At 39.9% G+C, this 27,834-nt stretch overlaps 1 protein-coding gene across 1 annotated transcript in view; it reads right to left on the bottom strand.

Annotated features, from left to right (window-relative positions):
- Positions 1 to 24,081, bottom strand: part of adamts17 (ADAM metallopeptidase with thrombospondin type 1 motif, 17) — a 142,809-nt gene extending 118,728 nt beyond the window's left edge. The window contains exons 1-3 of the mRNA XM_083559569.1: positions 23,806 to 24,081; positions 19,605 to 19,948; positions 11,430 to 11,595 (exon numbers count right to left, since the gene is read on the bottom strand). Of these exons, the coding sequence (XP_083415695.1) occupies positions 11,430 to 11,595; positions 19,605 to 19,948; positions 23,806 to 23,869 (574 nt within the window). The 5' untranslated portion in view covers positions 23,870 to 24,081. The remainder of the gene's footprint in view (positions 1 to 11,429; positions 11,596 to 19,604; positions 19,949 to 23,805) is intronic.
- Positions 24,082 to 27,834: the final 3,753 nt, after the last annotated feature.

Here is a 27,834-nt window from a genome sequence, read left to right as displayed (position 1 = left end):
GTGTTATATAAATTATGTCTGGCTGATATCTTTATTTTGTCTCAATATGTTACTGTGAGGTGATATAATGTTCTAGCAGGTGAGCTTTTTGATGGCTTGCACTGCACATAATCTTGCTAATTTTTATCAGATTTTCTAAATGTTTTCATGAATCTCCTGAAACTTTTTTCAGCTTTCCAGCTTGGTCAGCGAAAGTCAATCTTCACAATTTGAAGATAAAGGTGCTGATTACTTTATATTCTCTGTAAATGTAGCTGTTTGTTTTTTTTAAACTGCATGGCTCCACTGACCTTCACCAGAGACACCTAAACATTTCATACATTATTCATTTGTCAGGGAAAATTAAATACAAATATACTGCTGAGCTGCTGAGGTTTAAAGGTCCCAAGATTTAAGCTCACAATGTATATATGTTTCACAGCACCTTCTTTAATCTCTCACATACACAAACACATATATAACGCAGGCAAAACATTATGATGGGTAAGTGAATAACACTGATTATCTCTTCATCATGGCACCTGTTAGTGGGTCCTCAAAGTTGATGTAGCAGGGAAATTAGGCAAGGTTACAGATTTTAGTTTGGAGTTTGACAAGGGCCAAATTGTGATATCTTGAATACTGGGTTAGAGCATCTGCACAACTGCAGCTCTTGTAGGATGTTCCTGGTCTGCTGTGGTCAGTATCTATCAAACATGGTCCAAGGAAGTAACAGTGGTGAACCGCCAAAACTTATTGATGCACGTAGGGAGCTAAGCTGGCCCGTGTGGTCCGATTGAATGAACAAGTTACTGTAGCTCAAATAGCTGAAGAAGTTAATGCTGTCAATGCTCTACAGGTCAGGTCTGTTTAATCAGCAAAAGGGGGACCAACACAATATTAGGCAGGTGGTCATAAGGTTATGACTGATCGGCATACATACAGTGTAGTTTAGCTAAAAGACCATCAGCAAGAGGGCTTGGTAAGCAAGAGACCACTGTTGGTGCGATAATTCGAAAATGGAATAAAAATAAGATAAGTCAATCGCGCACCCTCTGGGGCTCCATGCAAAAATCTCACCTCATGTGGTAAGGAAGATTCTAAGAAAGATGAGGGATCAGCCAAGAGGAGCTTGATAATGATTTCAAGGGAGCTGGAACCACAAATACCAAGAAAACCATTGGTAACACACCAAAGTCTCTCTGCTCATGAATGCACATGAACAGGCCTGTTTAAAGTTTGCCAATGAACACCTGAATGATTCAGAGAAGGCTTAGGAGAATGTGATGTTGTCATATGAGACCAAAATTGAGCTCTTTGGCATCAACTCGTCTCGCTGTGTCGAGACGGCAAACATGCAGGAGGAAACATTCTGCTTTGGGGCTGTTTCTCTGCTAAAGCTACGAATGACTTCTCCACATGAACGGGGCCATACACTGTAGAATCTTGGATAAGAATTTCCTCTCCCCAGCCAGAACACTGAAGATGGATCGTGGATGGGTCTTCGAGCATGACAATGACCCAAAACATATGGCCAAGGCAACAATCTGATGGTCTTGTAGCCCATTCCAGGTCTACAATCGTGTCCATTGACAGCACTTTGGTTTTTCTAATGTTGGTGGAGAGGTTCAAATGAAAGAGGTTGTAGTTTCCAAAAGGGACAGGATTAATTTGGGTGTGTGGGGGTCAGAATTCTTGCAAGTCAAATACTTATTTCACTCAATCACATACAAATTATTTTTTAAACTTTCTTTAAAGTTTTTTTTTTTATTTTTAATTCATAAAAATTCTAGACTGTTTATTTCTTTGTAAGGGGATCAGCTGGAGATCAAATAATTATTTCCCCCACTGTATGGCATTTAGGGTTCTATAATGTTTATGATACAAAAAAATGTGTATAGAATCTCAAGATAAGCATAAAAATGTACTGTATTTGAGACTGAGTTCATTTTACGAGCATGAATATTTTGAGCAAATGCAGTCTTATGTCAACCCTATTTTCCCCAGAAATCCTGCCTTGCTTTCGTACAACAATACCCCAGTCTTGTTTTTTGTAACTTTTGTTTGCTCAGCACTTGATTGGCATCATGTAATGGCCTATTTAGCACACCTAGGTAATAGGAGGGACTTTATAAGCTCAGATCCAACTGCTAGGACTGCCACCACCATTAGTTCCACATGCTAGATATGTATAGCCTACAGTAGATCATTTGGAAAAATTTAATTCGGAAAATATTTTTTAGAAATGTGAGAATGAGAAATACATGGTGCGTGTTGCGATACATCTTTACTGGGAGTCTGTCTTCATAGGAATCCTTTGGCTGACGGCTAAAACGGGTGCTTGACTTCAAATCAAGCGTTTATAACCTCAATCCTGTGGACACACTTGTACAGCACAGTATTCCCTAACCTGATCCAACTAGTAAAAAACATTATAATTAGTTGATCAGGTGTGTTTAAAGAAGGGGAAAAAGTGAACCCGAGAACCTTTCTCTAATATATAGACTTGCGCTCAAAAAATGGAGAATGTGCACTTCATACCGCAGACCTGCTCCAGCTTCCGCAACGTGTGCCTGTGTGCGTGCGTCTCTGCTATCTGAATGCCAAAAAAGCTAGCGAGTGGAATAAAAATGTCCAAGTCGGTGCAAAGAGAGAGAGCGAGTTGAAAAGGAAAGGAATGGGTGGTGATGAATTGGAAGTTGTTCTGGATTTTCATGAGGGTAAGTTGAAGAAAAATTCCAACATTTTTGGGATTCCGTCTGGATCGGAGGCAGACCGCAGCTCATAGTGATTCAAATCACACAACCCAGCCTTCAACTCCATCACAAATATGTTGGATCTATTACCCGCTGCTGTGAATACACAAGACAGATATCTGTATGCCAGATAAAAACAATGAAAAACTTCATTGTAGGGATCCTTGTAGCAAAGTATTTTTGAACCAAATCTGAGAGATGCCCTTTCTCTTGAAATACATTCAAAATTTCATTTGTACTTAACTCACAAAATCGTTAAAAGCGTCACAGAAGCAGCTATTACTATTGAAATAATACTGCTAATGCCACACACTGGGATTAATGTTTGACCTTTGAATACAATCCCTGAACAACAAAAAACTTTACCCTCACCTAACAATAGCCCCAAACTAGTAATGCCAACAGAGATTCCTGTAAAAACAAAATGTCGAATTGTACCACATGTACAATTGTATAGACAGGTTTGTCCCTTATACACTCGACAGTTGCCAACCTATGACTAGTAAATACCCTGTTATTAGAGGATGTAGCTTATTTTTCACCAGCTGCTAAATATAAATCTTATAATTTATTGACACTGTGACTGGTCTCCCTAACCCAGCCATTAGGGGGGCACAAGCCAGTGTACTCTTAGTGCCGGTCCCAAGCCCGGGTAAATGGGGAGGGTTGCGTTAGGAAGGGCATCCAGCGTAAAACATGTGCCAAATCAAATATGCGGATCACAAATGAGAATTTCATACCGGATCGGTCGAGGCCCGGGTTAACAACGACCGCCACAGGTATCGTTAGCCGACAGGGTACCGGTGGAAATTGGGCTACTGTTGGCCGAAGGAGGAGAAGGAGAGGAGGAAGGCATCTACAGAGACGGCAGGAAAAGGAGCAGTGTAGGAGAGTAGAGGTTCGGGTTGGTACTTTAAATGTTGGTACTATGACGGGTAAAGGGAGAGAGATAGCTGATATGATGGAGAGGAGAAAGGTAGATGTGTTGTGTGTTCAGGAGACCAAGTGGAAAGGGAGTAAGGCCAGGAACATTGGAGGTGGGTTTAAACTGTTTTATTATGGTGTGGATGGGAAGAGAAATGATGTAGGGGTGATTCTGAAGGAAGCGTACAGTAAGAGTGTAGTGAAGGTGAAGAGAGTTTCTGATAGGGTGATGATCGTGAAGGTGGAAGTTGAAGGGATGATGATAAATGTCATCAGTGCCTATGCTCCACAAGTTGGCTGTGAGATGGAGGAGAAGGAAAGATTCTGGAGTGAATTAGATGAAGTGGTAGATGGTGTACCTAGGAAAGAACGATTGGTGATTGGGGCAGACTTTAATGGGCATGTAGGTGAAGGGAACAGAGGTGATGAGGAGGTGATGGGTAGGTATGGTTTTAAGGAGAGGAATGTGGAAGGGCAGATGGTGGTAGATTTTGCTAAAAGGATGGAAATGGCAGTGGTGAACACGTATTTTAAGAAGAAGGAGGATCATAGGGTGACGTATAAGAGTGGAGGAAGGTGCACACAGGTGGATTATCTTCTGTGTAGGAGATGCAACCTGAAGGAGATTGGAGACTGTAAGGTGTTGGCAGGGGACAGTGTAGCTAGACAGCATCGGATGGTGGTCTGTAGGATGGTTTTGGAGGCGAAGAAGAAGAGGAGGAAAGTAAGGTTTGAAAGAAGAATAAGATGGTGGAAACTGAAGGAGGAAGAGTGTAGTGTGAGGTTCAGGGAAGAGGTCAGACAGGGGCTTGGTGGTGGTGAAGAGGTGCCGGATGATTGGGCAACTACTGCAGGAGTGATGAGGGAGGCAGCTAGAAAAGTACTTGGTGTGACATCTGGAAATAGAAAGCAAGACAAGGAGACGTGGTGGTGGAATGAGGAAGTGCAGGAGAGCATTAGGGGAAAGAGGTTGGCAAAACAGAAGTGGGATCGACAGAGTGATGAAAAAAAGTAGGCAGGAGTACAAGGAGATGCGGCAGCAGGTTAAAAGGGATGTGGCGAAAGCCAAGGAAAAGGCATATGAGGAGCTGTATAAGAGGTTGGACACTAAGGAAGGAAAAAAGGATTTATACCGATTGGCCAAGCAGAGGGACCGAGCTGGGAAGGATGTACTGCAAGTTAGAGCAATAAAGGATGGAGAGGGAAATGTGTTGACTAGTGAGGAGAGTGTGTTGAGAAGATGGAGGGAGTATTTTGAGCAGCTGATAAATGAGGAAAATCAGAGAGAGAGAAGGTTGGAGGATGTGGAGTTGGTGAAGCAGGATGTAGATAGGATTAGTAAGGAGGAAGTGAGAGCAGCGATTAAGAGGATGAAGAATGGAAAGTCGGTTGGACCAGATGACATACCGGTAGAAGCGTGGAGATGTTTAGGAGAGATGGCAGTGGAGTTTTTAACCAGATTGTTTAACAGGATTCTGGAAGGGGAGAGGATGCCTGAGGAATGGAGAAGGAGTGTGCTGGTACCGATCTTTAAGCATAAGGGAGATGTGCAGACCTGCAGTAACTACAGGGGAATTAAGTTGATCAGTCACACCATGAAGTTATGGGAAAGAGTAGTGGAAGCCAGGCTGAGAGAAGAGGTGACCATCTGTGAGCAACAGTATGGTTTCAAGCCTGAGGAAGAGCACCACAGATGCCTTATTTGCTTTGAGGATGTTGATGGAGAAGTATAGAGAAGGACAGAAGGAGCTGCATTGTGTATTTGTGGATTTAGAGAAAGCATACGACAGGGTGCCGAGAGAGGAGTTGTGGTATTGTATGAGGAAGTCAGGTGTGTCAGAGAAGTATGTGAGGGTGGTGCAGGACATGTATGAGGACAGTGTGACGGCAGTAAAGTGTGCAGTAGGTACGACAGACTGGTTCAGGGTGAAGGTTGGACTGCATCAAGGATCGGCCCTGAGCCCTTTCCTGTTTGCAGTGGTAATGGACAGGTTGACGGACGAGGTCAGACAGGAGTCTCCCTGGACTATGATGTTTGCAGATGATATTGTGATTTGTGGTGAGAGTAGAGAGCAGGTTGAGAAGAGCCTGGAGAGGTGGAGATATGCGCTGGAGAGAAGGGGAATGAAAGTCAGTAGGAGTAAGACAGAGTACATGTGTGTGAATGAGAGGGAGGGCAGTGGAGTGATGCGGTTGCAGGGAGAAGAGGTGGAGAAGGTGGAGGAGTTCAGGTACCTGGGGTCAACAGTGCAAAGTAATGGAGAGTGTGTTAGGGAAGTAAAGAAAAGAGTGCAGGCAGGGTGGAGTGGGTGGAGAAGAGTGACAGGAGTGATTTGTGATAAAAGAGTATCTGCAAGAATGAAAGGGAAAGTTTATAGGACTGTGGTGAGACCTGCGATGTTGTATGGATTAGAGACAGTGGCATTGAGTAAAAAACAGGAGGTGGAGCTGGAGGTAGCAGAGCTGAAGATGTTGAGGTTTTCGTTGGGAGTGACGAGGATGGACAAGATTAGAAATGAGTTTATTAGAGGGACAGCACATGTAGGATGTTTTGGTGACAAGGTGAGGGAGGCGAGATTGAGATGGTTTGGACATGTGCAGAGAAGGGACGGGAATTATATTGGTAGAAAAATGCTGAAGATGGAGCCACCAGGTAGGAGGAAAAGAGGAAGGCCAAGGAGGAGGTTCATGGATGTGGTGAGGGATGACATGCAGGTAGTTGGTGTAAAAGAGGCAGATATAGAGGACAGGGTGGTATGGAGACGGATGATCCGCTGTGGCGACCCCTAATGGGAGCAGCCGAAAGAAGAAGAAGAAGTGACTGGTCTCCCTAATGCCAAACTTGTCTAAGGTTTCCCCATTATGAAGGAATTACCACAGAGAGGGACAGCGCATGTAGGACGTTTGGAGACAAGGTGAGGGAGGTGCGATTGAGATGGTTTGGACATGTGCAGAGGAGGGACATGGGGTATATCAGTAGGAGAATGCTGAGGATGGAGCCACCAGGAAGGAGGAAAAGAGGAAGGCCAAGGAGGAGGTTTATGGATGTGGTAAGAGAAGACTTGCAGGTAGTTGGTTTAAAAGATGCAAATGTAGAGCACAGAGGTTGTAAGAAGATGGATGATCCGCTGTGGCGACCCCTAATGGGAAAAGCCGAAAGAAGAAGAAAAAGAAGAAGATCCATGTCCAGAAGTTCAAATGAAGTCTAACTAATCGGACTTTCTTGGTGGGTAGAATGGCTTATTTCCCTCAAGTTCGGGTCTATCTATCCATGTGTCAACAGAACAGGACAGTCCGGTCTCAAACCAAGCACATTCAGCTAATTCTATGAAGTTGCATGATAGGTTAGTCTAATAATGGGTCAGCTTCACAGTTCAATGAAACGTTAGTCCTTACTCACCCGGTCTGGTAGTAGGAATAGAGTAGATGTGCCCAATAAGGTGGAACTTGGCAATGACGAAGACCCTGGTAAGATGGTGAGCAAATTATTTCAAAGCCTCTAGAACCTGAAACTTTTCTCAATCTCCCCTCAGCATCAGTCCTATCCTTTTTCATCATTTGACTCTTCCATCATTTGACTCAGCTATACTGTTAATGTTCATTCATTTCTAAAGCCTTCCAGAGACCATAAGCTCTATACTTGGAATACATTATACGCTATATGAAAAAAAATAGTGGGACACCTGACTTTTCCAGCCATATGTGTTTCTTCTCAAACTGATATCCCAAAGCTGAAGGCACACAATTGTACAGGATGTGTTCAGATGCAGTAGCATGAAATTTCCCCTCACTTGAACTAGGAGACCCAAATCTGTTCCAACCTGACAATGCCCCTGTGCACAAAGCAAACTCCATGAAGATATGCTTTGCATGAGTTGGACTACAAGACCCCCTGTTACAGAGATCTTACCTTAACCCTGATAAACTCCTTTGGGATAAATGTGAACGCTGACTGCACCCCAGGCCTCCTGACCTCATCTACATCTGTACCTGACTTTACTAACACCCTTGTGTCTGAATGAGCACAAATCTCCAAAAGCACACTCCAAAATATAGTGGAACATCTTCCCAGAATTATAAGAGCAAATTGGGACTAAATGTGGAATGCAATGCTCAAAAAGCACATGTATGCTTATGAACAGGTGTCCGCAAACTTTTGGCAAGATAGTTTACTTAAATTTGTCAAATGACCTTAATGTCCATCTTTTCCTGCTTTTAGTTTTGCAGTCACACTACCCTTCACTTCCTGTTCTCTTCTGCTCCTTTGCAAATGATGTTCTCCTTCTCTGGCAAGCCTTTTTAAATGTCTTGCCACATAAAACAGGATTTGGACATGCTCTTGGGAGAATAAACCAGCAAGCCCTTTGTGTACATAGTGGATTTCAAAGCTCATGGGACAGACTTTATAGCTAAAGCAGACACACCTAATGCAAGGTCCGCTCCCTACCCTGCTATCGCCTTGAGGCTAAAACTGAGTCCACTGCTTCCCTCGGGTCTGCTATAGCAATACCGCACCCCTTTCTTCCTCTTTGATCCCAGTCGGCATCTCTTTCCAGTCAGCCCTTCACTTTGTTGAAATGGCCAGTCTCTTCCCGTTCCATTCATAGTGGGAATATAACAACACCAGAGACAAATAGGAATATGGTGACTAGGTCAGCAATCGAGGCCGAAATGTTTTGACTTCAAATCCCACATCTGCCTGAGAGTCTGTTCTGGGCTCTTGAGTGAGATCTTTAACCCTTGGTTAGGCTCAGATCTAATCGCGCTTTATGCATAGGTTGCTCTGGATCAAATCTGAACCAGAATCTGGCAAGTAGATGAAAATGTAAATGAATGGACTGGTATTTCACTTCAGTTGTTTTGAGACAGATGAATCCTGACTTGCATGCGTGTACTAACGAGCACACCCTTTTCTACAGATTGCACAACAACGCTCCAATGCGACCGGTGTGTCAATGTGGCTGTGTTTCACTAGCCCAGATGGAAGAGATTGTGAGAGGAGAAGGCAAGAGCCGCAGAACGCCTCCTTCTGTTGCCTTTAACACTCCCACTCTGTCCTCTGTGTAACATGAGCTTCCCTTACACATCCAGACTATGTGTGTGTGTGGATGTGTGTATGTGTGCAAGAATCGGGAAGCCTCTGAAGTACTGAGGAAACAAAGTTTAATGGATATACAGTCTGTCTCAGTCAGTATCTTTCTCCAGGGATCGTGTGGTTTGGTAGTGGTGGGGGTTTCAGGGATGCAGTTCTCTCACAACTTTTCAACACATAGGTAGATGAGAGAGAGAGAAACAGAGAGAGACAGGGAGGAGATAAGAACTTCTGGCATGGTCTTGAAACAGCCTGGAACATATGAGAAAGAAGAGGAAATAATCCCCCCACCTCTCTTTCCCCAAAATTTCGTCTTCTCGTGCCTCTCTGCAGACGCCAGGTGCTGGTTCGAGCAGAATGGCTAAAGCACCTGGAGTTCAACTGCAGAGCAGTTAAGTCCAACCACATTTGTACACAATCAGACAGACCCCACTCAGCCTTCACGATCCCCAGACATATGATTGGCTCTGATCCCTTATTTCTTTTATTCCCCCAATTTCCATTTCTTTTTAAAGGTTGTGGTTACTTAAAATCCTTATATGGACATATGGAAAGAATTTATTTGCATATGTTGCCAGTGTTCAGGTGGTTTCTTTTGCCCCTTTTAGGTGGTTGTTTCTGTGAAAAATTAGAGCTGGTTATGTAACATTGAAACTGCAATTCATGGTATGTTTCTTCGGTGCAAGCCAAATGGTAGACTAAATCAAAGCCAATGAAGTGGAGAAAGTGAGCAAGCACTTAAACTTTTAAAAAGACTCAAAATCTCTGCTGAACATTCCAGCTATTGTGTTTTAGTTGGCCACCCTTGCTGTCTACACTTCTCTCAAACATTGAACTTTTGCCAGAAAACTGAAACATCAATGTCCGCTATGTAAAGCGTTGAAATATTAAGTGCTAAGTCTCTATGGTGTAGTGGTGCAGCAGGTAGTGCTGCTGTCTCACTGCATGGAGTTCTGCATGTTCTCCTTGTGTCTGCAGGACCTTTCTCCAGGTTCTTCTAGATTTAAACATATGCAGGTAGACGGGGTTGGTTACACCGATTTGCCCTTCCGTGTGTTTCTCCTATGTAGTAAATTGCTTTTCTTTTCATCCAGTGTTGCTGGATAGGTCAGATCCAAAGTAATCTTGCACGTAATAAAGAGCTTACAGTAAATGTTTTAATTTTCAATCACTAGATAACTATGGAGACGAACTCGTTTGCATTTGCATTGATCTCAACATGGCATTGCCTGATCATCAATCATCACTTCTCTAATTACGCAAATAGATAAGTCCATAAATACTTTTATAAAATAGGTAAATGGGCAAAATAAAGTACAAACCACTGCAGTTTGTTATAAGGTTTCACGATAACAATGTATTTTTAATGAGATTTATGAAATAAAGCTAGCTTCATCATTGTGATTTAAATATGTTTTTCTCACTCTTGGGGTTTTCTTTAAAACCTGAAAGTTCAGTATGTTTTTGGAGTGTAACAGATGGCTCTTGAACGGTTTAGGCGAACAATATCGGAAAACAGTCACCTTGGGCTCACTTGTTAGCATAACCAGATTGTCTTATAGTGCACATCAGGTGAAATGCTAAGTGTTTGGTAACATGATCAGTTCGACTTGCTTCAACACTTGTTTCAATTTCTGTGATAGTAAAAAAGGGCTGCTATGGTGAGTAAAGGAAACACAATAGCTTATCGATATATGGTGATAACTGTTGGAGCAAGGGAGGAATGTGTGTTGGGTGCTTCAAAGAATAATGATTATAGTAACAGAAATTCGTCTATTCAATCTTGGTGTCAGTAGTGAAAACAAGGAGTTTTTTAAGGGTTCTTCTCGGAAATGCCAACAAATAGTGAACCACAGTAATCTAAGTAAAGTTTACTAAAGCATGAACCAGAGGTTGATCATTTTTTAATCTGAAAACGGTTTTAGTAAATGCAGTGATATGAGGTTGTGCTGTTGAAAAGATTTGTTGAAAGTTTAACAAAACATTGATGTCAACTTTATCATACAAAATATCGTAGTTATAGAACGCTGAATTCTGGGAAATTTTGTTTTGCGTACTATTAATTATTAATCGGGTATACAAAGAGTTGATGAACCTAGTAGTGACATAACAGTAGATATGTATGACTGTGCATAACAGTTAAAGCTAAAACCGGGTTTGGGAATGATTGCTCATTTGATGTTTTTTATTTGTTCTTTTAAAATTCTTTACAATACTAAGCATTAATATTGACTATCCAATGAGCCAGCTATCTATGTCTGGTAACTTTTATTTCATATAACACAAGACATATTTTAACTGCATTTATATAGCCGTAGTGAAACTCAGCAACTATGATGAAACTGGATTTATGCCAAATGATTGATCAAAGGCATGTACTGAACCATTCATGAAATAGATATAAACCGAGATATGCTGTTTTACTACATCATCAACTCATTTGCATAAGTCAAAGAAAAATCTTAACATAGGACGCAAATAAAAATGTACTGTGTAAGACAGTTCCGCCACAAACAGGAATCTAGGTTTGTAATTAATAACAGTTTCATTATCAAGGAAACCAAAGAATCAGCTTTCATCCTGAAAAGAGGGATGCCATAGTTGTGACAAAGTGAAAACGACAATATTCTATTATATAATGGTCCTCTGTTCAAAACCGAGAAAGCCAACCTGCTCACCTTTGATGATTTGGCAGTGTTCCGGGCCGGCGCGTGTGGCTTGGGGTGTTTTATCTGAAGAACGTTTTTGTCTGGTGATTTTATGTTCCCCGCCAGAGAACGACTCGAGTTCTTGGTGAACAGGCTCGATAAACAGAATCTCATTTCCAATTCGAATCAGGCCAGTCTGAGAAACACAAAAACCAGAAATGCGTTAAAACCAGAAAGCGGTATTTTCTGTATGCGACCCATTTGCCATAAAAATGCAAACCAAATACAACATTATGATAAAGCAATACAATTTCCTCACTTCATCACGTGGAAGGGAAAAAAGACTGAATATATTTTCAACAGCCTTTCACTGAAATTTAGCAAATCAGAATAAAATTATAGACTATCATTCAAGCATTTGTCCACTGTTGAAACGCACAGTTTAAAAATTCCGGTCTGGGACTGGTTTACTTCTAGGTCACATTGGATGCTCATGGCTAGGACTGGCACTACACAAATACACATTTAACACAGTCCAAACCAGATTCTGAAAACATTCACAGACAAATCTGGGCTTCATCTATGTTTAGTGGAATAGAAATTATAAAAAATAACCCTTACATTTGGATCCATGGCTCTTTAAGGCCTCATAATTTCTGCTTACTGTAATAACTCAATTCTCCATAGGAAACTCTATCCATTTATCAGAAAGCAGCACAAAGTAAAAATGAATCCCACGATTCTGTCACTGTGGTAGTTGTGCTAAAGATGGAAGCACTCCCAGTGTATATGTCTATTCATCAATAGCCCTCCAGGGAACCCGCACCATATGGTGGGCTTGTCTTTCTGTCTGAGCCTCTTCAACGTAATGCGAATTGCCATTGGCCTTCAAAGAACGGCTTCAGTCCGAAACTCCAACTTGGCCCAAAACCTCTGAGTCAGCATGTAGTCAACATTGGCGCTGCTCAATCACGCATCCTTGGCCACTCCCCTGAGATTTATCTAAAGACAATGAATGGATAAAGGAAAAGAAAGTAAGAGGATTGAACGATGAAGCCTCAAGGCGTTTGTGAAGAAGAAGGAGGAGGAGAAGAAAAAGAAGACAGAAGTGCTGACAGGGCAAGGTGAAAAGGGGTTGTAAAGCATACGCTTTCATCCCTGACACGTACAGACAAAAACTCCACACACACACACACACACATCAAGCACTGGGTTACAAGCAGCATGAATAAAGGAATACAGCCTCCTAAATGGAGAGAGAGCGGTGGAAATGTCATTAACAGTGCAGGAATCTTTTTTCCTTTCCCCCAGCCACACTGACACTCGAGGGCTTTGGATAACACTTGTGGCAACTTGAGCTGCAGCAACTGATTTCTGGGCTCAGAGGGAATATTTCTTTAGTCTTGAACACACCCTTAGATTACAGGCAAACTTTAGTGATTAAGACACACTACAGCAAAAAGATTGGGTTTAATAGCAGATTGAAATCAATAACAGTTAATGTGGCATCATTAATACAAGTATAATTAACCTGTCCTGTACAATGTCCTTATTAAATATACAACTTCTAATTAATTATTTATGATATATGCTTTATTTTTTAATAAATATCTTAGTGGTGCTTTTCTTTTCTTGTCAAGCTATTTGTTTTTACTTCGATTCACAGTTTTCTACATTGCCCACAATTCCATGCAACTACTAATAGTGCCAATTATTTCCTGCCTGATCTCTACCTTCATTTTGTCCAGCTCTCTCTTTCCCTCATTAGTACACTCAGCTGAGGCATATCACCTACTAATGCAACACATTTCCACTGATACTGGCATCTACATCTCATAGATTGCTAATTAGCCAAACCAAATCAATCTGCATTGCATTCTAGAACTGTGGGTCTAGGGTTTGCTCTTTCTTTTGCTAATCCTATTGTATGTTAGGACCAACCCAGCTATTAGGGTTTCACAAGCCAGTGCACTCTTAGTTCCAGTCCCAAGCCCGGATGAATGGGGAGGGTCGCGTTAGGATATTGCGTCAGGTATTGTTAGCCAACCAGAGGAAATTGTGCTACTGTTGGCCAAAGGAGGAGAAGGATGTGGTGAGGGAAGACATGCAGGTAGTTGGTTTGAAAGAGGAAGATGTAGAGGACAAGGGGGTATGGAGGCAGATGATCCGCTGTGGCGACCCCTAATGGGAGAAGCCGAAAGAAAAAGAAGATTGTATGTTAGGACCATGGATTGCACGGTAATAGCATAGCAAAATCTTTTTAAATTTGAGATTATTTTCTCCCATTAACACTGATCTAACTATGCTAGCAATGATTTCATTTCACTTCTTCAATTATTTGATTAATCCGATACAAATTATATACACTAGTTCCCCCACTTTACCGCGGTTCGAATCTCACGCCCCCCGGTTAATCGCGGAATTGCATTTGCCACATAACTATTTAGTTTTGCTGATTTTCCCGTTTTCTCACGAATAGCACGATAGACCAAAAAACTTATATGGAATTGTTTTATAGAGTCTTATGTTGAAATAATGAAATTTGTTAATAAAAATATAATTATTAATTATAAAATGAAGTAAAATGGTAATACAGTACAGTACTGTATACATAAAATAGCATTTTTTGGTATCGCGGTTTTTCGTATAACGCGGGCGGTTTTTGAATGTAACCAACGCGAAAAACAGTGGATAACTTGAGACAGGTCAGTAGATAATGGGGTAGGTTAGTGATTAATGAGACAGGTCAGTAGTTAGTGAAAGAGGTTAGTGATTAATGAGACAGGTCAGTAGTTAGTGATACAGGTTAATGATTAATGAGACAGGTCAGTAGTTAGTGATACAGGTTAATGATTAATGAGACAGGTCAGTAGTTGGTGATACAGGTTAATGATTAGTTAAACAGGTCAGTAGTTAGTGATACAGGTTAATGATTAATGAGACAGGTCAGTAGTTAGTGATACAGGTTAATGATTACTTAAACAGGTCAGTAGTTAGTGATACAGGTTAATGATTAATGAGACAGGTCAGTAGTTAGTGATACAGGTTATTGATTAATGAGACAGGTCAGTAGTTAGTGATACAGGTTAATGATTAGTTAAACAGGTCAGTAGTTAGTGATACAGGTTAATGATTAATGAGACAGGTCAGTAGTTAGTGATACAGGTTAATGATTAGTTAAACAGGTCAGTAGTTAGTGATACAGGTTAATGATTAGTTAAACAGGTCAGTAGTTAGTGATACAGGTTAATGATTAATGAGACAGGTCAGTAGTTAGTGATACAGGTTAATGATTAGTTAAACAGGTCAGTAGTTAGTGAAAGAGGTTAGTGAATAATGAGATAAGTCAGTAATAAGGGGAAGCAGGTTAGTCATTAATGAAACAGTTTAGTGTTTAGACAAGCAGGTTGTTGTAACAGAATGTAAGTAAAATAAGCTTTGTATCCCAGTACAGGTAAACATATTGTTTTTTACACAGATCAACCACAATGATAAAACTATTAAACAGTAATGGACTAGCAATGTCAAAAACATTTAACATAATACATGTATATTCACAAGTTTAATTTTGTGCAGGCAGTACTGTTTGACAGTACACAGGTCTGAGCTGAATATTGAGCTGACTAAGCTGACTATGATGTTCCAAATCCCATCGGGTATACAGTTCTGGGCCACACCTCATGACTCTGATTTCTCTGTTTTCATGTAGTGAGAATGAAAGCGATTCCAGTGTTTGCTCAAATACATATATAAAAAGTCCCTTACTTAACGACATTAGCATTGTAGGTACAGTGCCAAACTAAAGAAACAATCTTCATACATCAAAAATGTCCTTCTACATTTGGATTAACTAGAACATTGCGTACATTTATTATTATTTTTTGGCTGTACTATTCTTGTAAGGAGGCCTGGCATGAAAAGAAACACATGAAGGATACACCATGGAAAATTCATTTTCATGTAAAGAAAGATAAACCATACTGGGGGAAATCATGCATGTTGCACATCATGAGAAATACAAGGGGCTGGAAGCTATGTTTTTGTTTTTTTGGAAACTTTTCTCAAACAACAATCCACAAACTACACTCACAATCTACTGGTTTTGGTATTGACAAAGATCCTGTTACATTTGCCATACATTCATCAAGGAATACACTAAGAATACACCACTTGGACTTTGTTCAAGTATTTAAATAGACAGACATTTGTTATATAAAAAAATTAGCAAGTGTATATGTATATACATTATATATATATATATATATATATATATATATATATATATATATATATATATATATATATATATATATATATATATATATATATATATATGTATGTACCGTAATTTCCGGACTATGAAGCGCACCCATATATAAGCCGCACCCACTGAATTTTACAAATATTTTTATTTTTAACATAAATAAGCCGCACCTGTCTACAGTAATTAACTTTTTCACAGGCTTTAACAAAAGACACGTTACACACGGTGTAACGGGTGAAATATGTTGCGCTTCCTTTAGGAGCATAGCGGTATTTTGGGAATAGCATGCCACTGCATTTTTCCGCTATTACTGCGTGTGTTCAAGACGAGGATTATGTCCTTATTATTTTCTGATGCTCAGTTCTAAGTTTCTTTGACTAACCCTTAACGCTGTTGCCAAGAAAAATAAAAAAGCACGAGTTTTGGTCTGTGCTTATGATTTCTGTTGCAACTGGAGTTAGCGAGCTCTCCCTTTACCCAGACTCAACGCGTTACAACGGCTGGTATCTAAACAGTAGCCGACCAAGTAAGTCATTGTTCACTTCCTCCTTCCTTTTACAACTATTTCTCCCGGGAGTTTATCTTTTGGCATCGTCTCCGTTCGGAAATTTCGTTGGTCTAATGTTATGTTGCTCAGTTTTTTGGCTTGAAGTTTGTGAAACCGGGAAAAACCCAGGAAAAATTTATAAATTAGCCGCTTCGTTGTTTAAGCCGCGGGGTTCAAAGTGTAGGAAAAAAGTAGCGTCTTATAGTCCGAAAAATACGGTAAATATATTTGTATGGAGCAACATGTATTTCACATATTTCACATAATATTTTCCGCTGGTTAGGTAATGAGTCACAGCAATTATCAGTAATCATGAAATAAAAAATGCATGACAAATGGTCTTGATAAACATGCTTTAAATCAGATGACTTGTCTCACTTGGATAAATCATTCATCTCATAAATTTAGTTGGTGATTGTTTAGTAATAGGGAATTTAATATGCATCGCTTTAAAATCTGTTTTGAAATATGAAATTTCTTTATTTTAACTACAAATTATAATTGATTTCGTAATAATTATATTCAAATTCACCCCCAATTTCCAATGCGGTTTCTGCTCTGTGTGTCTCAGTAGACTTTATGTGTCAGGCAATTGTGAGGTTATTAAGGATAGGAATTTCGACGTGAAGCCAATCAGGATCGCGAAATTTGAACAGAATTATTTCTGCAGCCCTAATGTTCATTCATGCGCTGTTGTGTTGCCATGATCGATCTCCGGTGTCACTTAGGTATTCATGCACATCCCTAATGGTGGCCTGCATTTTCCCATCTGCCAACTACCTGCTGGTCTGGAAGAATCAATTTCCATTTGGAACCAAGAGTCAAAACATGCAGCTGATCTCCAGCTGATCTGCTCCTCGTCAACCCGCGCAGAGGTGTCAGAAAAGGCTCGAGCCTCTACCGCCTGGAACATCTGTTACGACGATGACCTCATTTTCCAAAGGTGCAGCCTCGACGGAGCTTATATGGTGAGGAAAAATGCAAACAGCCTGCAGAGAAAGCCAAGTTTGTCGCTGTTGTATGAACCGGAGTGACTGCATCGCAATTGGCCCAATATGGAGTGCACCGCGGGGGTTACAAGAAGCGAGAGAGGCGGTTAGAGCAGAGTCAGAGAGGAGCGGACTATCTAGCTGTTTCTTTGCACGCTTAAAACCATGCATGTCTTCTCAACTTGTGTTCACCGCACTTACAGTATGCCATCCGCCGCTTTCATTCCCTCTATCTATGTCTCTTTTGCAATGTCTCATCATTCCGACTAAGCGAGTTGGGGGCTGTGTGTGTGTGTGTGTGTGTGTGTGTGTGTGTGTGTGTGTGTGTGTGTGTGTGTGACCTTTCAGCCCAGCCAAAAACGAGTGACAGTCTGTCACAATGGTGCTACTCGTCCTATTCAGCTGCCAGACTGATGGCAGTTTAGGCTATTCACTGGGCTGCTTTTAGCTGGACCTGTGCCAGGAAATCGTCTCCTATATGACAAAAAGGAACAGGCCCCCACAGTGCTATCTTACACTAAATGGTAAATAGTATAAAAATTTCAAAAGAAAAAAAAAGGGGTTATGCAAATCAAGCCGTGGCCTTTCTCATACTTCTGTATCTGGGGGTCTACATCATATGCAATTTGTACACTCGGCTTTTGATCGCATTCTTCTTCTGTTGTTATGTGTAGCTTGTGTTCATTTTGCCATTCTAACTTGTTGAAAACAAAGTGGGAAATGATAAAAGATGCAGAGGATTAAGCTGATATGATCCAGGTTTCTTTTTTACGTGACTAAACTAATCGATACATGTTTGGGTTGTTTACATGTTTAATTGTTACTGAAAACAATGACTTCTATGCAATTTGTCTGCTCGGTCAGACCGGTCTTTATTTTACAGCAAAGCGACCTGCCCATACAGGTCGTATTGTTTTGCACGTCTTCTTATCTTAAAACCAGAGATGCCCTTGGTGATAAAGCCAATTCACTTGTGTGGGAAAGAACATTCAAACCCCAAAACAAAGGAATCAATGAGTAACTCTGCATTGTGCCAAATTTACATACCTACTCCAATCACTGATATTGGAGACGTCTGCAAATTAAGAATCAATTAAACATAATGGTGTGTTCTCTTTTACTTTAGACATTTTTAGAATGGGAAGACACATTAAGCTTTTACTGAAAGTCATGATGACACTGTTGCTTGGCCAACCAGGACCATTGGACATAAAGAATAAAACTACAGTGGTCGCCCAGAACTTGCAGATGTTACGTTCTAAGACTTCCAAAGTTCAGAAAATCCGCAGATTTTGGACGCACCCCCCGCAGCCAGGGACTGACCTTACTTACAAACGTTGGCTATGGGTAAAGCTAGTTAACCAGAGTTATTAATTTAATTATATGAACAAAATTCATAAATGTTGATGTGATTACAATTCAACTATAATTGGCACAATCGCTAACAACTATACGTTTTGTCATGTTGAAAAACATCAACACTGCAACAGTGAAGTTTCGATCTTTTGAATACCACAAGAGAACTGGACCAGAAGGTCACAAGTTCAAATCCCAGCACACAGAGCTGCCACTGCTGAGCCCTTGCGCAAGGCCCTTAAACCTCAACTGTTTAGGTGTCAGTTGCTCTGGATAAGGTAGTCTGCCAAATGCCATAGATTTAAATGTAAGAGAAGCTGGTCATATAGAATCATCTAGAAAACACATTGAACATGACATGAACATGAGGTAAAAAAATAAATAAAATACGTATTTAATTTGAAGTAAAACTAAATCATTGTAAACTATGATTTAAAGTAATAACACCAGCCATCCCCCCAAAAAAAACATGACCGGGTTTGCTGCTATAAGAAAAAAGATCACCAGTGAGTTTAATGATGTGAAATGGGGTGACGGTGAGAACCGCTTTCCTATTTTCTCCTATATTTGTCCATTTCTAATTGTACATTTCTAAATGTAGATTACTGTTATTACTTATGACAGCTACAAACTCTCATTCCTTTATTAGCTTTTTCCTACCTTCATTATAATATGATGAAATTATAAAAGTCATCTTTCTTGAAAATACATAACAAAAGGCACTCAAGGCACAAGATGCCCTTATGTGGAAATAATGAATGTGATGCCGTTGAATAGCAGGCTAACATTTATTGTTACTCAGATTTTACCATACGCAATGCAATACAGTTCTGCACTATTTTGCACAGTCGTGTGTATGAACATCTTGTATTATCTGATATACTGCAACAGGATGTATGGTTAAAATGTTGACAGAAATAGATCATATGAGTGTGGATGACCAAGATGACTAAAATATCTATATCTATATACAAATATCGTTCAAAAAAAAAGGTTAATCTCTAAATGTTAATCTTTACTCCAAAGTAGTAAACTCAAAGCTCACTCACCAGGCCACCGCAAACATCCAGCGAGGCAGATGAGACAGTGTGGTTGAAAACTGTGCCGGTGTAGAAACAGGACCGTCTTTTAAAAGCTGGTTCACGCTGGACATTCCCTCCTCGATCCCTCTCCTCAACCATGAAGCCTTCAGCAAGGAAACCTTCATCCCTCTGGAGCTCCAGGTAAAGCTCTCGGCTAAAAGCAGGTAATGACACGAATAGGTGGCCATGCTGGCTCTCGGAGCGCCTCCTGCGCCCTCTGCTCCACCGGGATGCTTCCCAAATCTGCTCCACCTGCTCCTGCTGCAGCTCCGATGGCACTACTATGTCTGTTTCCACATCTAAAGAGCTCGCTGCGAAGGAGGGACAGACGACATCAATTTGGGATGAAAATGATGTCAAAACTACTGTGAATTTCTTTAGCGCTTCGGTTTTCCCAAAGTTCAATCATTTAAATATATTATAAAAGATTGAAATGGCAGTAGTAACAGTGTAATAGCATAAATACGCTCTCAATTGTATGACATACAATTGAGTATACATTATCGGAACTTCTATAACAACAATCCTATTATAAAGCTGTGAATAACTTGACTGAAGATTATTTCTCCTGCAGATTGATGGCCCCTTTTTGACAGCTTTTTCACATTTTCTTGCAGCTGACATCTTTTGAACAGAAGTATTCGTTTGTCCAGCCAGAAAAGGACACTCCTTAAAAAGCCAAAAGGACATTAGAGGGCAGCTGTCCTGATGCCGCTTTCTAAATAGGACACACGTTTTATTTCTAAAGTTCAAATGCTGCAACAAAATGGTGACTGAAGTAACAATCGTTCGACAGAGGTGGAAAGAGTAATAATATATTCTTCCCTAAGTAAGCTTAAGTGCTGTTACTTCAATGAAATGTTACTTAAGTACAAGTAAAGTTATTGGGCTAAAAAGCCATTTGAGTAAAAGTAAATAAAAAATTTACTGAACTCTTTAACTCTTTTTCAGCCTGGGTGGGGGTGTAGTTAAAAAAGGACGAGGGGATATAAATCTCAAACTAGAAGAAACACCTTTAAAATTAAACTGCAATAACAAAAACACTATAGTCCATGACTTGAGTCTAATGCACTTTTGCAGCAAAAAAAATCTGTTATAAGTCATTTATGATAATGAGAGAAATCATTTATGATAATGAGAGAAATCCCAAATGCAGTTTTAGAATTCGGACAGTGAGCACACGCATTGAACAACTTTCAATTCGATGGCATTTTGATTACAGCTGCGTCTGCATAACTGGCTGCATCTGCCTTGTCCGTCTCTATCTTTTCAGTTTAGTGCGTTAATTTCATTATTAGTTTTTTACTCTGTAACCGATATGATTTTAAATGTAGTTAAGTGCAATACTTTAAACAAAACATACTTAAGTAAAAGTAAAATTACAGATTTTACTACTCAATTACAGTAACGTGAGTAAATGTAATTCGTTACTTTCCACCTCTATCGTTTGATAATATACTATATGATAAACATGATGGAAAGTCATTTCTGAGTGTTTAATGCTTTAGGCTAAGCTGCAAATATAAAAACAGTAAAAGTTATCTTCTTCTTCTTCTTCTAGTATAAACATGAATGCCAGCATTTACTCATTTACATTTAGCATTTGGCAGATGCTTTTATCCAGAGCTCCTTACAGTTATTTAAACAACTGAGAAGACGATGGTTGAGGGACTTGCTTAAGGATCCTAACAATGGCAGCTTGGTGGTGGTGGGATTTCAACTCAGGACTTTCTATCTAGACATCGAAAATCTACCATTTACTTCATTGTTACATGTATAGTGGAACTTAGGTTGGAGAAGGTATAAACCCAGCACAGTAGGGTGCTAGTGTGTGAACAAGTGTGAGTGTGTGAACACTTGCACACTACTGTGCTGTTATGCTCTTTATGGGCAGCTAAATTACAGTCAGGAAGGCAACGTAAATACATGTTCCAACCGGGAGACATGAACTATAAGCTATAAATATGAAAATAAATGATTAGTAATTAGTCCTTTTCACTAGTTTTTATAGTCATGCTAAGACCGTTAAGCGATTTGTGTTTTTTACTGTATTCGGATGATCGATACAAAGTCCTGTGTAAATCTATTAGTGTCTGCTTAGCCACATAAAATGAAATCTGATAATATTGATTATTAAAATTTATAGCTCTTTTTAGTACGTGCAACACGTTATTTGTTATGTTCAGGCTTTGATGTAGTGCATTATTATGGATGCAGTATGTATGAATTAGGGTTAGAATGAGCAGAGATCAGTACAGAGAGTGTTGAGATGAGGATTATAAAAAAAAAAAAAAAACAATGATAGTGAGTGCGGAGAACGAGGAGAAAAGTATATAGGCAGTAAGAATGAGTACAAAGGCAGTAGAGCCTGTTGAAGTGGTTTATTAAATGCAGTACAGTATATATTGTATATTATAGGCAATAAAAGTGAGCATAGAGAAATCAAGGCGGAGTCTATAGGCAACAAGTGGGAGTATAGCACAAGTATTGGTGGATTACTATAGAATTAGAAGGCGACGGTATAGAGGCAGTAGGAGTGAGTGAGTATAAAGGAGGCAGATGAGAACATATAGATGAGAAGGGGATCATTATGTATATGATATGTATCAATGGAGCAGGTGGACGGTAACGTGAGTATAGACAGATAAATATTTACAGACTTGGAAAAGGTGAGTATAGATGCAGTTTTACTAGATAATTATAACTCCATTATAACGGAGTTATAGATGAAGAATGAATATATCATTATATATTCAGTAATGGTAAGTGTATATAGAGTATGCATGAATAATTATTAGGACAATGGAATTGAATAACAGAGGCGGTGTAATGGAAACGGTCGGTGTACAAGCTGAGCTGAAGTGATTATTATAAAGACAATATGAGTGAGTATAGAGGCAGGAAAAGTATACAGACAGTAGCATATTGCAAGTATATTATTATAGAGGTAGTAGAGGTGATCATTAGTAAACAAGAATTTGGAGAGGATTGTTACAAATATCTGAGCAGTTAGTAAAGAGTAAAGGCATAATGAGATTATTATAGAGGCAGGAGCAATAAGAGTAGAGGCAGCAGTTTGTATAGAGGCAGTTGCAGGTGAATACGAATGAGTACCTATGAACCTGTAGGAGATTATCATCGAGGCAACAGTGCATTAGTAAATGCAAAGAATAAACAGGAAGCTGACATATACATGCAAGTAAGTATAGTGCAATGGGAGTGAGCAGAGATAGAGCATGACTATAAACGTAATAAATGTATAGAGGGAAAAGAGGAGATTTATTATAGGAACAATAGTGCTGAGTTGATGGAGGAAGGAGAAGAATGAGTTAGTAAAGGGCAGTAAGATTATTAGAGAGGCAGCAGGAAGCAGTAGGAGTAAGTAATGAGAGATCAGGAAGGAGACAGCTCTAAAGAGTATAGTGAGAGTACATGTAAATAGATGCAGAGGCAACCTGGGGGAGTGAGAGGGGCCTATATGGGATAGTTAGAGAGACAAGAGCAGAATAGGACAGTAGGAATGAGAAGAGCAGGGGTGATATTGAGTAAAAGTAGAAGCAATATAAGTGAGTAGAGTAAGAAGTGTGGGGGGTTTATTAGAAAAGCAGACACATATAGTATAGGGCAGCATGAGTGAGTAAAGAAGGAGCAGGAAGGTATTATTATACAGGTGATAAGAGAATGGAGGAAACAGATGGGCATTTATTATAGAAGCAATAAGACTGAGCAAAAAAATAAGGTAGGAGGGTTCATTTACAGGCAGCTGCAGTGATTATATAGCAGTAGGATTCTTGCAAATGTTTAATAATGTTAAGATGATAATAATAGGTAGTAATAGTAATAATAGTAAAAGTAGGAGGGAGTGTATTGGGAGCGTTGGGAGGTTATTATATACAGGGAGAATAGGTGTTGAAGTGATAGTGATAGTTATAGTTGTGCCTCTGTAATGCATGCAGGAACACATTTCTGTATGAAAAGTTGCTCCAGATCTTTATAGGAAAATTTGGCAGATGTTAGAAGACGAGGACGATTTCATTCCATGCAGAATCTGTGCAGGAGACGAGTGCTGCAGGAGCTGCTCCAGCCACATCTGCAGAAAACCCTTCCAGCACGCACAGAAGTGTTAGTGCACAGCAATGCAAAGAAATGCGATCTGATACATTCTTACCTACTGTCGCCTTCAGTCCAAGAATAAGAAGGAACAATGGCAGCAGAAGCGGCAGACCCCCCATCACTGCCGGAGGAGCGAGAGCCAAGTGAGCAGAAGTTCGGCAAAGTTTCGGGAGAAATGATTCGCCGCACGGAAAGCGGAGAAAACCGAAGGAGAAGACACGCCCACCAATACAGGATTCGCCGGCGATATTAATACGAAACAAAGTCCTCGGATGTGATTGGACAATCCCGCGCTCAATCACGGAGGTGGGCTGAACGCGTACACGTGGTTTCCACGCTGCAGGTAGAAAAAGGCAGATGTTTCAATCCATAGGAGGGAGAAAAAAATACTAATAATAATAATAAAAAACAATTTTTCATATATATATATATATATATATATATATATATATATATATATATATATATATATATATATATATATATATAGATGCATTTTTAGATGATTAACAATGATCTTGTATTGTAGGTGCAAACATTTGAACATTTGTACCTTTTTTTCCACATGTCCCAATGATGTTAGAATGCTGTTGTCAGAGCTCAGAGCTCAGAGCACAGGGTCAGCCATGATACAGCATCCCTTGAGCACACACAGGGTTAAGGGCCTTAAACCCAAGACCTTCCGGTTTGGAACCCAGAGCCTTAACCGCTGCGCTATCACCTCCTAGAAAACTGCTTTGCATAAATTGCCCCTAAATTCATCCAAATACACACAACATATGACTCATATGTACATTTTTTGTACACCTTTGAAATCTATCCGTATCCATCAATCCCTTTATCATTATCCACAATGGCAAAAAAGCCAACCGTACCTACACTATGCGCAGTCTCGTTTACCCAGCTGCATTTTGACAATCTTACAGTCATATAAAAGACATGTCATACACAGACATTTTATATAAAAGATATAAAATGTTTACCTTTGTGATCACATGGAAATAAAAGTCATTTGAATATAATGTAAAAGTCAAATGGAGGAAAATAGGCAATATAAAACTATACATCACTTTTAATATGCATTCTAGTATGCATTTGTGCAGCTGTTGCTCAAGTTTATCTTTTGAATTCAGGGAAAAAAACATGAGAATTTTTTTTTTATTAATACTATTTTTTATGATTACACTATATATTACAATATATATATATATATATATATATATATATATATATATATATATATATATATATATACATACATACACACACACACACACACACACACACACACACACACACACACACACATTATATATATATATATATATATATATATATATATATATATATATATATATATATATATATTTTAAAACCTCAATTAGCCTGAATGAACAGCAGCATCTAGTTACTGTGGCTCATCTGTCAAGTCATGTCAAATCACTAGCTATCGAATACTCTCAACCTGGGCAGTTCTGCCAAGCTGCTCTCTGATTATGGCCAGCTCAGCCAGGATAGCTGCCAGGTCTGCTTGGCAGCTGTGCAAGTGAATAAAAAAAAGAGAAATCAAAGCCACTCAAAACAGGACTAATCCCTCTCTGACCCCACTCCAAAGAATTCTGCATTCGCATGCAGACGTGCAGATTACGGCACCAATGAGAGTAAAATCAAAAGAACAAGGCTGTAAAAACCACAAAGGCATGACAGCATTGCTATGTGAGGAAGAGATGGAGTTAAATATAGCGGCAGTGAAATAGGCAATTATACATAACATGCCGTCATTCTTTGTTGGGCACGATGACCGTTTTATCACGTTCGGTGATAGCGTAACTCATACATTTCAAACAAGCCAAAACATACTATAACAATCCAGCTAATTTTAATGACGTTTTTCGATTTCCTCGAGAAGCAAAAACAAAATCAAACAGAAAAAGTATTATACTGTAGTGCCAACAACAAGCTGAACTCATGCTGTGCACTCGAAACCTTGAAGTTTAACTGAGGCATGTTCATGACATTCAAAATTTAAAAAAGTTGGACAAAAAAGTCGACAAAGCTGTAATCTGCGAGCATAAAAGACTGTCTGTTACATTGTTGTTTACCCTAACAACCTCTTTTCTGAATCCTTCAGAGGTCAGCTCTGTGGAGAACATCATGTAGGGTCTGATTGGAAAACCAGTAGTGGATCCAAGAAGAGAACCCTGGCTGATTTCAGAGTGGGTCAGGGAGAGATTAGTCTAGTTTGAAGCACTCTGATTTCTCTCTTCTTCTTTTTTTTTAAATTTGGCACAGCTGCCAAGGAGACCTTTAGCTACCTCTGAGATCCAGTAAAGCAGCTGGCACGACTGAGCTGGCCATTATAAAAAAACAGCTTGGCAGAAGTGTCCAGCTTGAGAGTTCAGCTGCCACAGTGATAGTGTGAATCACAGCAAATAAGAGGCCTCCCCATGTAACACACTCACAGAAGGTCTAGCAGGCAGACGGATCGCAACCTAATTTCAAAATGAGTTTGTGTGAATGAGAGTAAAAAAATGTCACCATCCAGTGGAATTTCTTTACATTTTTCTCAAAGTCATCATGATTATGGTTTTGCCATCAGGCACAGTAATACTATAGGGAGGTCGTGACACATCCAGCCATTACAAGTGAAAAAGCAAAAACAAGAGAACATTTAAGTTGGCAACAGGGATCCAGGGAAGTGTCTTAATCTATTAGTGGTAAATTGTGGCACAATTTCCTTCACTGGTGTCCATCATGGTCCACTATAGTGGCCTTGACATGTTTTTTTTCTCATTACTTTCTCATTTTTGGAATTTTGCCTGCTTATGTAGGACATTTCCAAATAATCTCTGATTAGGTCACACTTTGAAAACAAACACCCTAATGCTATCTATTGAAAAGAGCTTCTTACTCTAAATGAAGGGAGATTTTGAAGGAACCTTAATTTGCGAACAGATACAGAAGGTTGGAGTTTACAGTTATTGTGGTTAATTGCTCCCTCTAGAGGTCAACTTACACACTTCATGCTCTTTGTTTTTTTCCCTTTTATTCACAATGTAGATTCTTTTATCGAATAGGACTTACAAGTAGGACTGAGCACAATCCAATAATATAGCTGAGCAGTTGAGGTTTGCAGGTCTTGGTCAATACCTCAGCGGTGCTTTTGCCTGAAATGAAATTGATATGTACTCTTCCAACTGCTGTCACTGAGCCATAAACCACTTTCACTCCCCCGATTATAAATCATATGCACTAAAACAGTGATTGAGCAGCCATATGACCCCTTTTTAAAAAAGTGTTACTGCATCATAACTATTATTTTGTCTTATTGTCTGTATAGAGTCTGTTCATATTTTCATGGGTTCCTTCCTAAATGTTTAAAACTAATACCACCTTCTGTTCATTTTCTTCTTCTTTCAGCTGCTCCCATTAGGGGTCACCACAGCGGAACATCCGTCTCCATACTACTTTGTCCTCTACATCTGCCTCTTTCAGACCAACTACCTGCATGTCTTCCCTCAGCACATCCATTAACCTCCTCTTTGGCCTTCCTCTTTTCCTCCTTCCTGGTGGCTCTAATCTCAGCATTCTTCCACCAATATACCCCAGGTCCCTTCTCTGCACATGTCCAAACCATCTCAATCGTGACTCTCTCACTTTGTCCTTAAACCTGGTTTCTAATCCTGTCCATCCTCATAACTCCCAATGAAAATCTCAGCATCTTGAGCTTTGCTACCTCCACTTCCTGTCTTTTAGTCAATGCCACTGTCTCTGAGCCATACAACATCACAGGTCTCCCCACAGTCGTATAAACTTTCCCTTTCACTCTTGCAGATACTCTTCTATCACAAATCACTCCTGCCACTCTTCGCCACCCACTCCACCCTGTCTGCACTCTTTCTTCACTTTTCTAAGACACTCTCCATTACTTTGCATTGTTGACCCCAGGTACCTAAACTCCTGCACCTTCACCACTTCTTCTCCCTGCAACTGCAGCACTCCACTGCCCTCACTCTCATTCCTACACGTTTTTACTCCTATTGACTTTCATTCCCCTTCTCTCTCCAGTGTGTACCTCCACCTC

The sequence above is a fragment of the Silurus aristotelis genome (assembly GCF_946808225.1).
Source record: "Silurus aristotelis genome assembly, chromosome: 13".
Taxonomy (NCBI): Eukaryota; Metazoa; Chordata; class Actinopteri; order Siluriformes; family Siluridae; genus Silurus; species Silurus aristotelis.
Note: the sequence above shows the minus strand (reverse complement) of the source record. Positions and strands in the feature narration are given on the sequence as shown.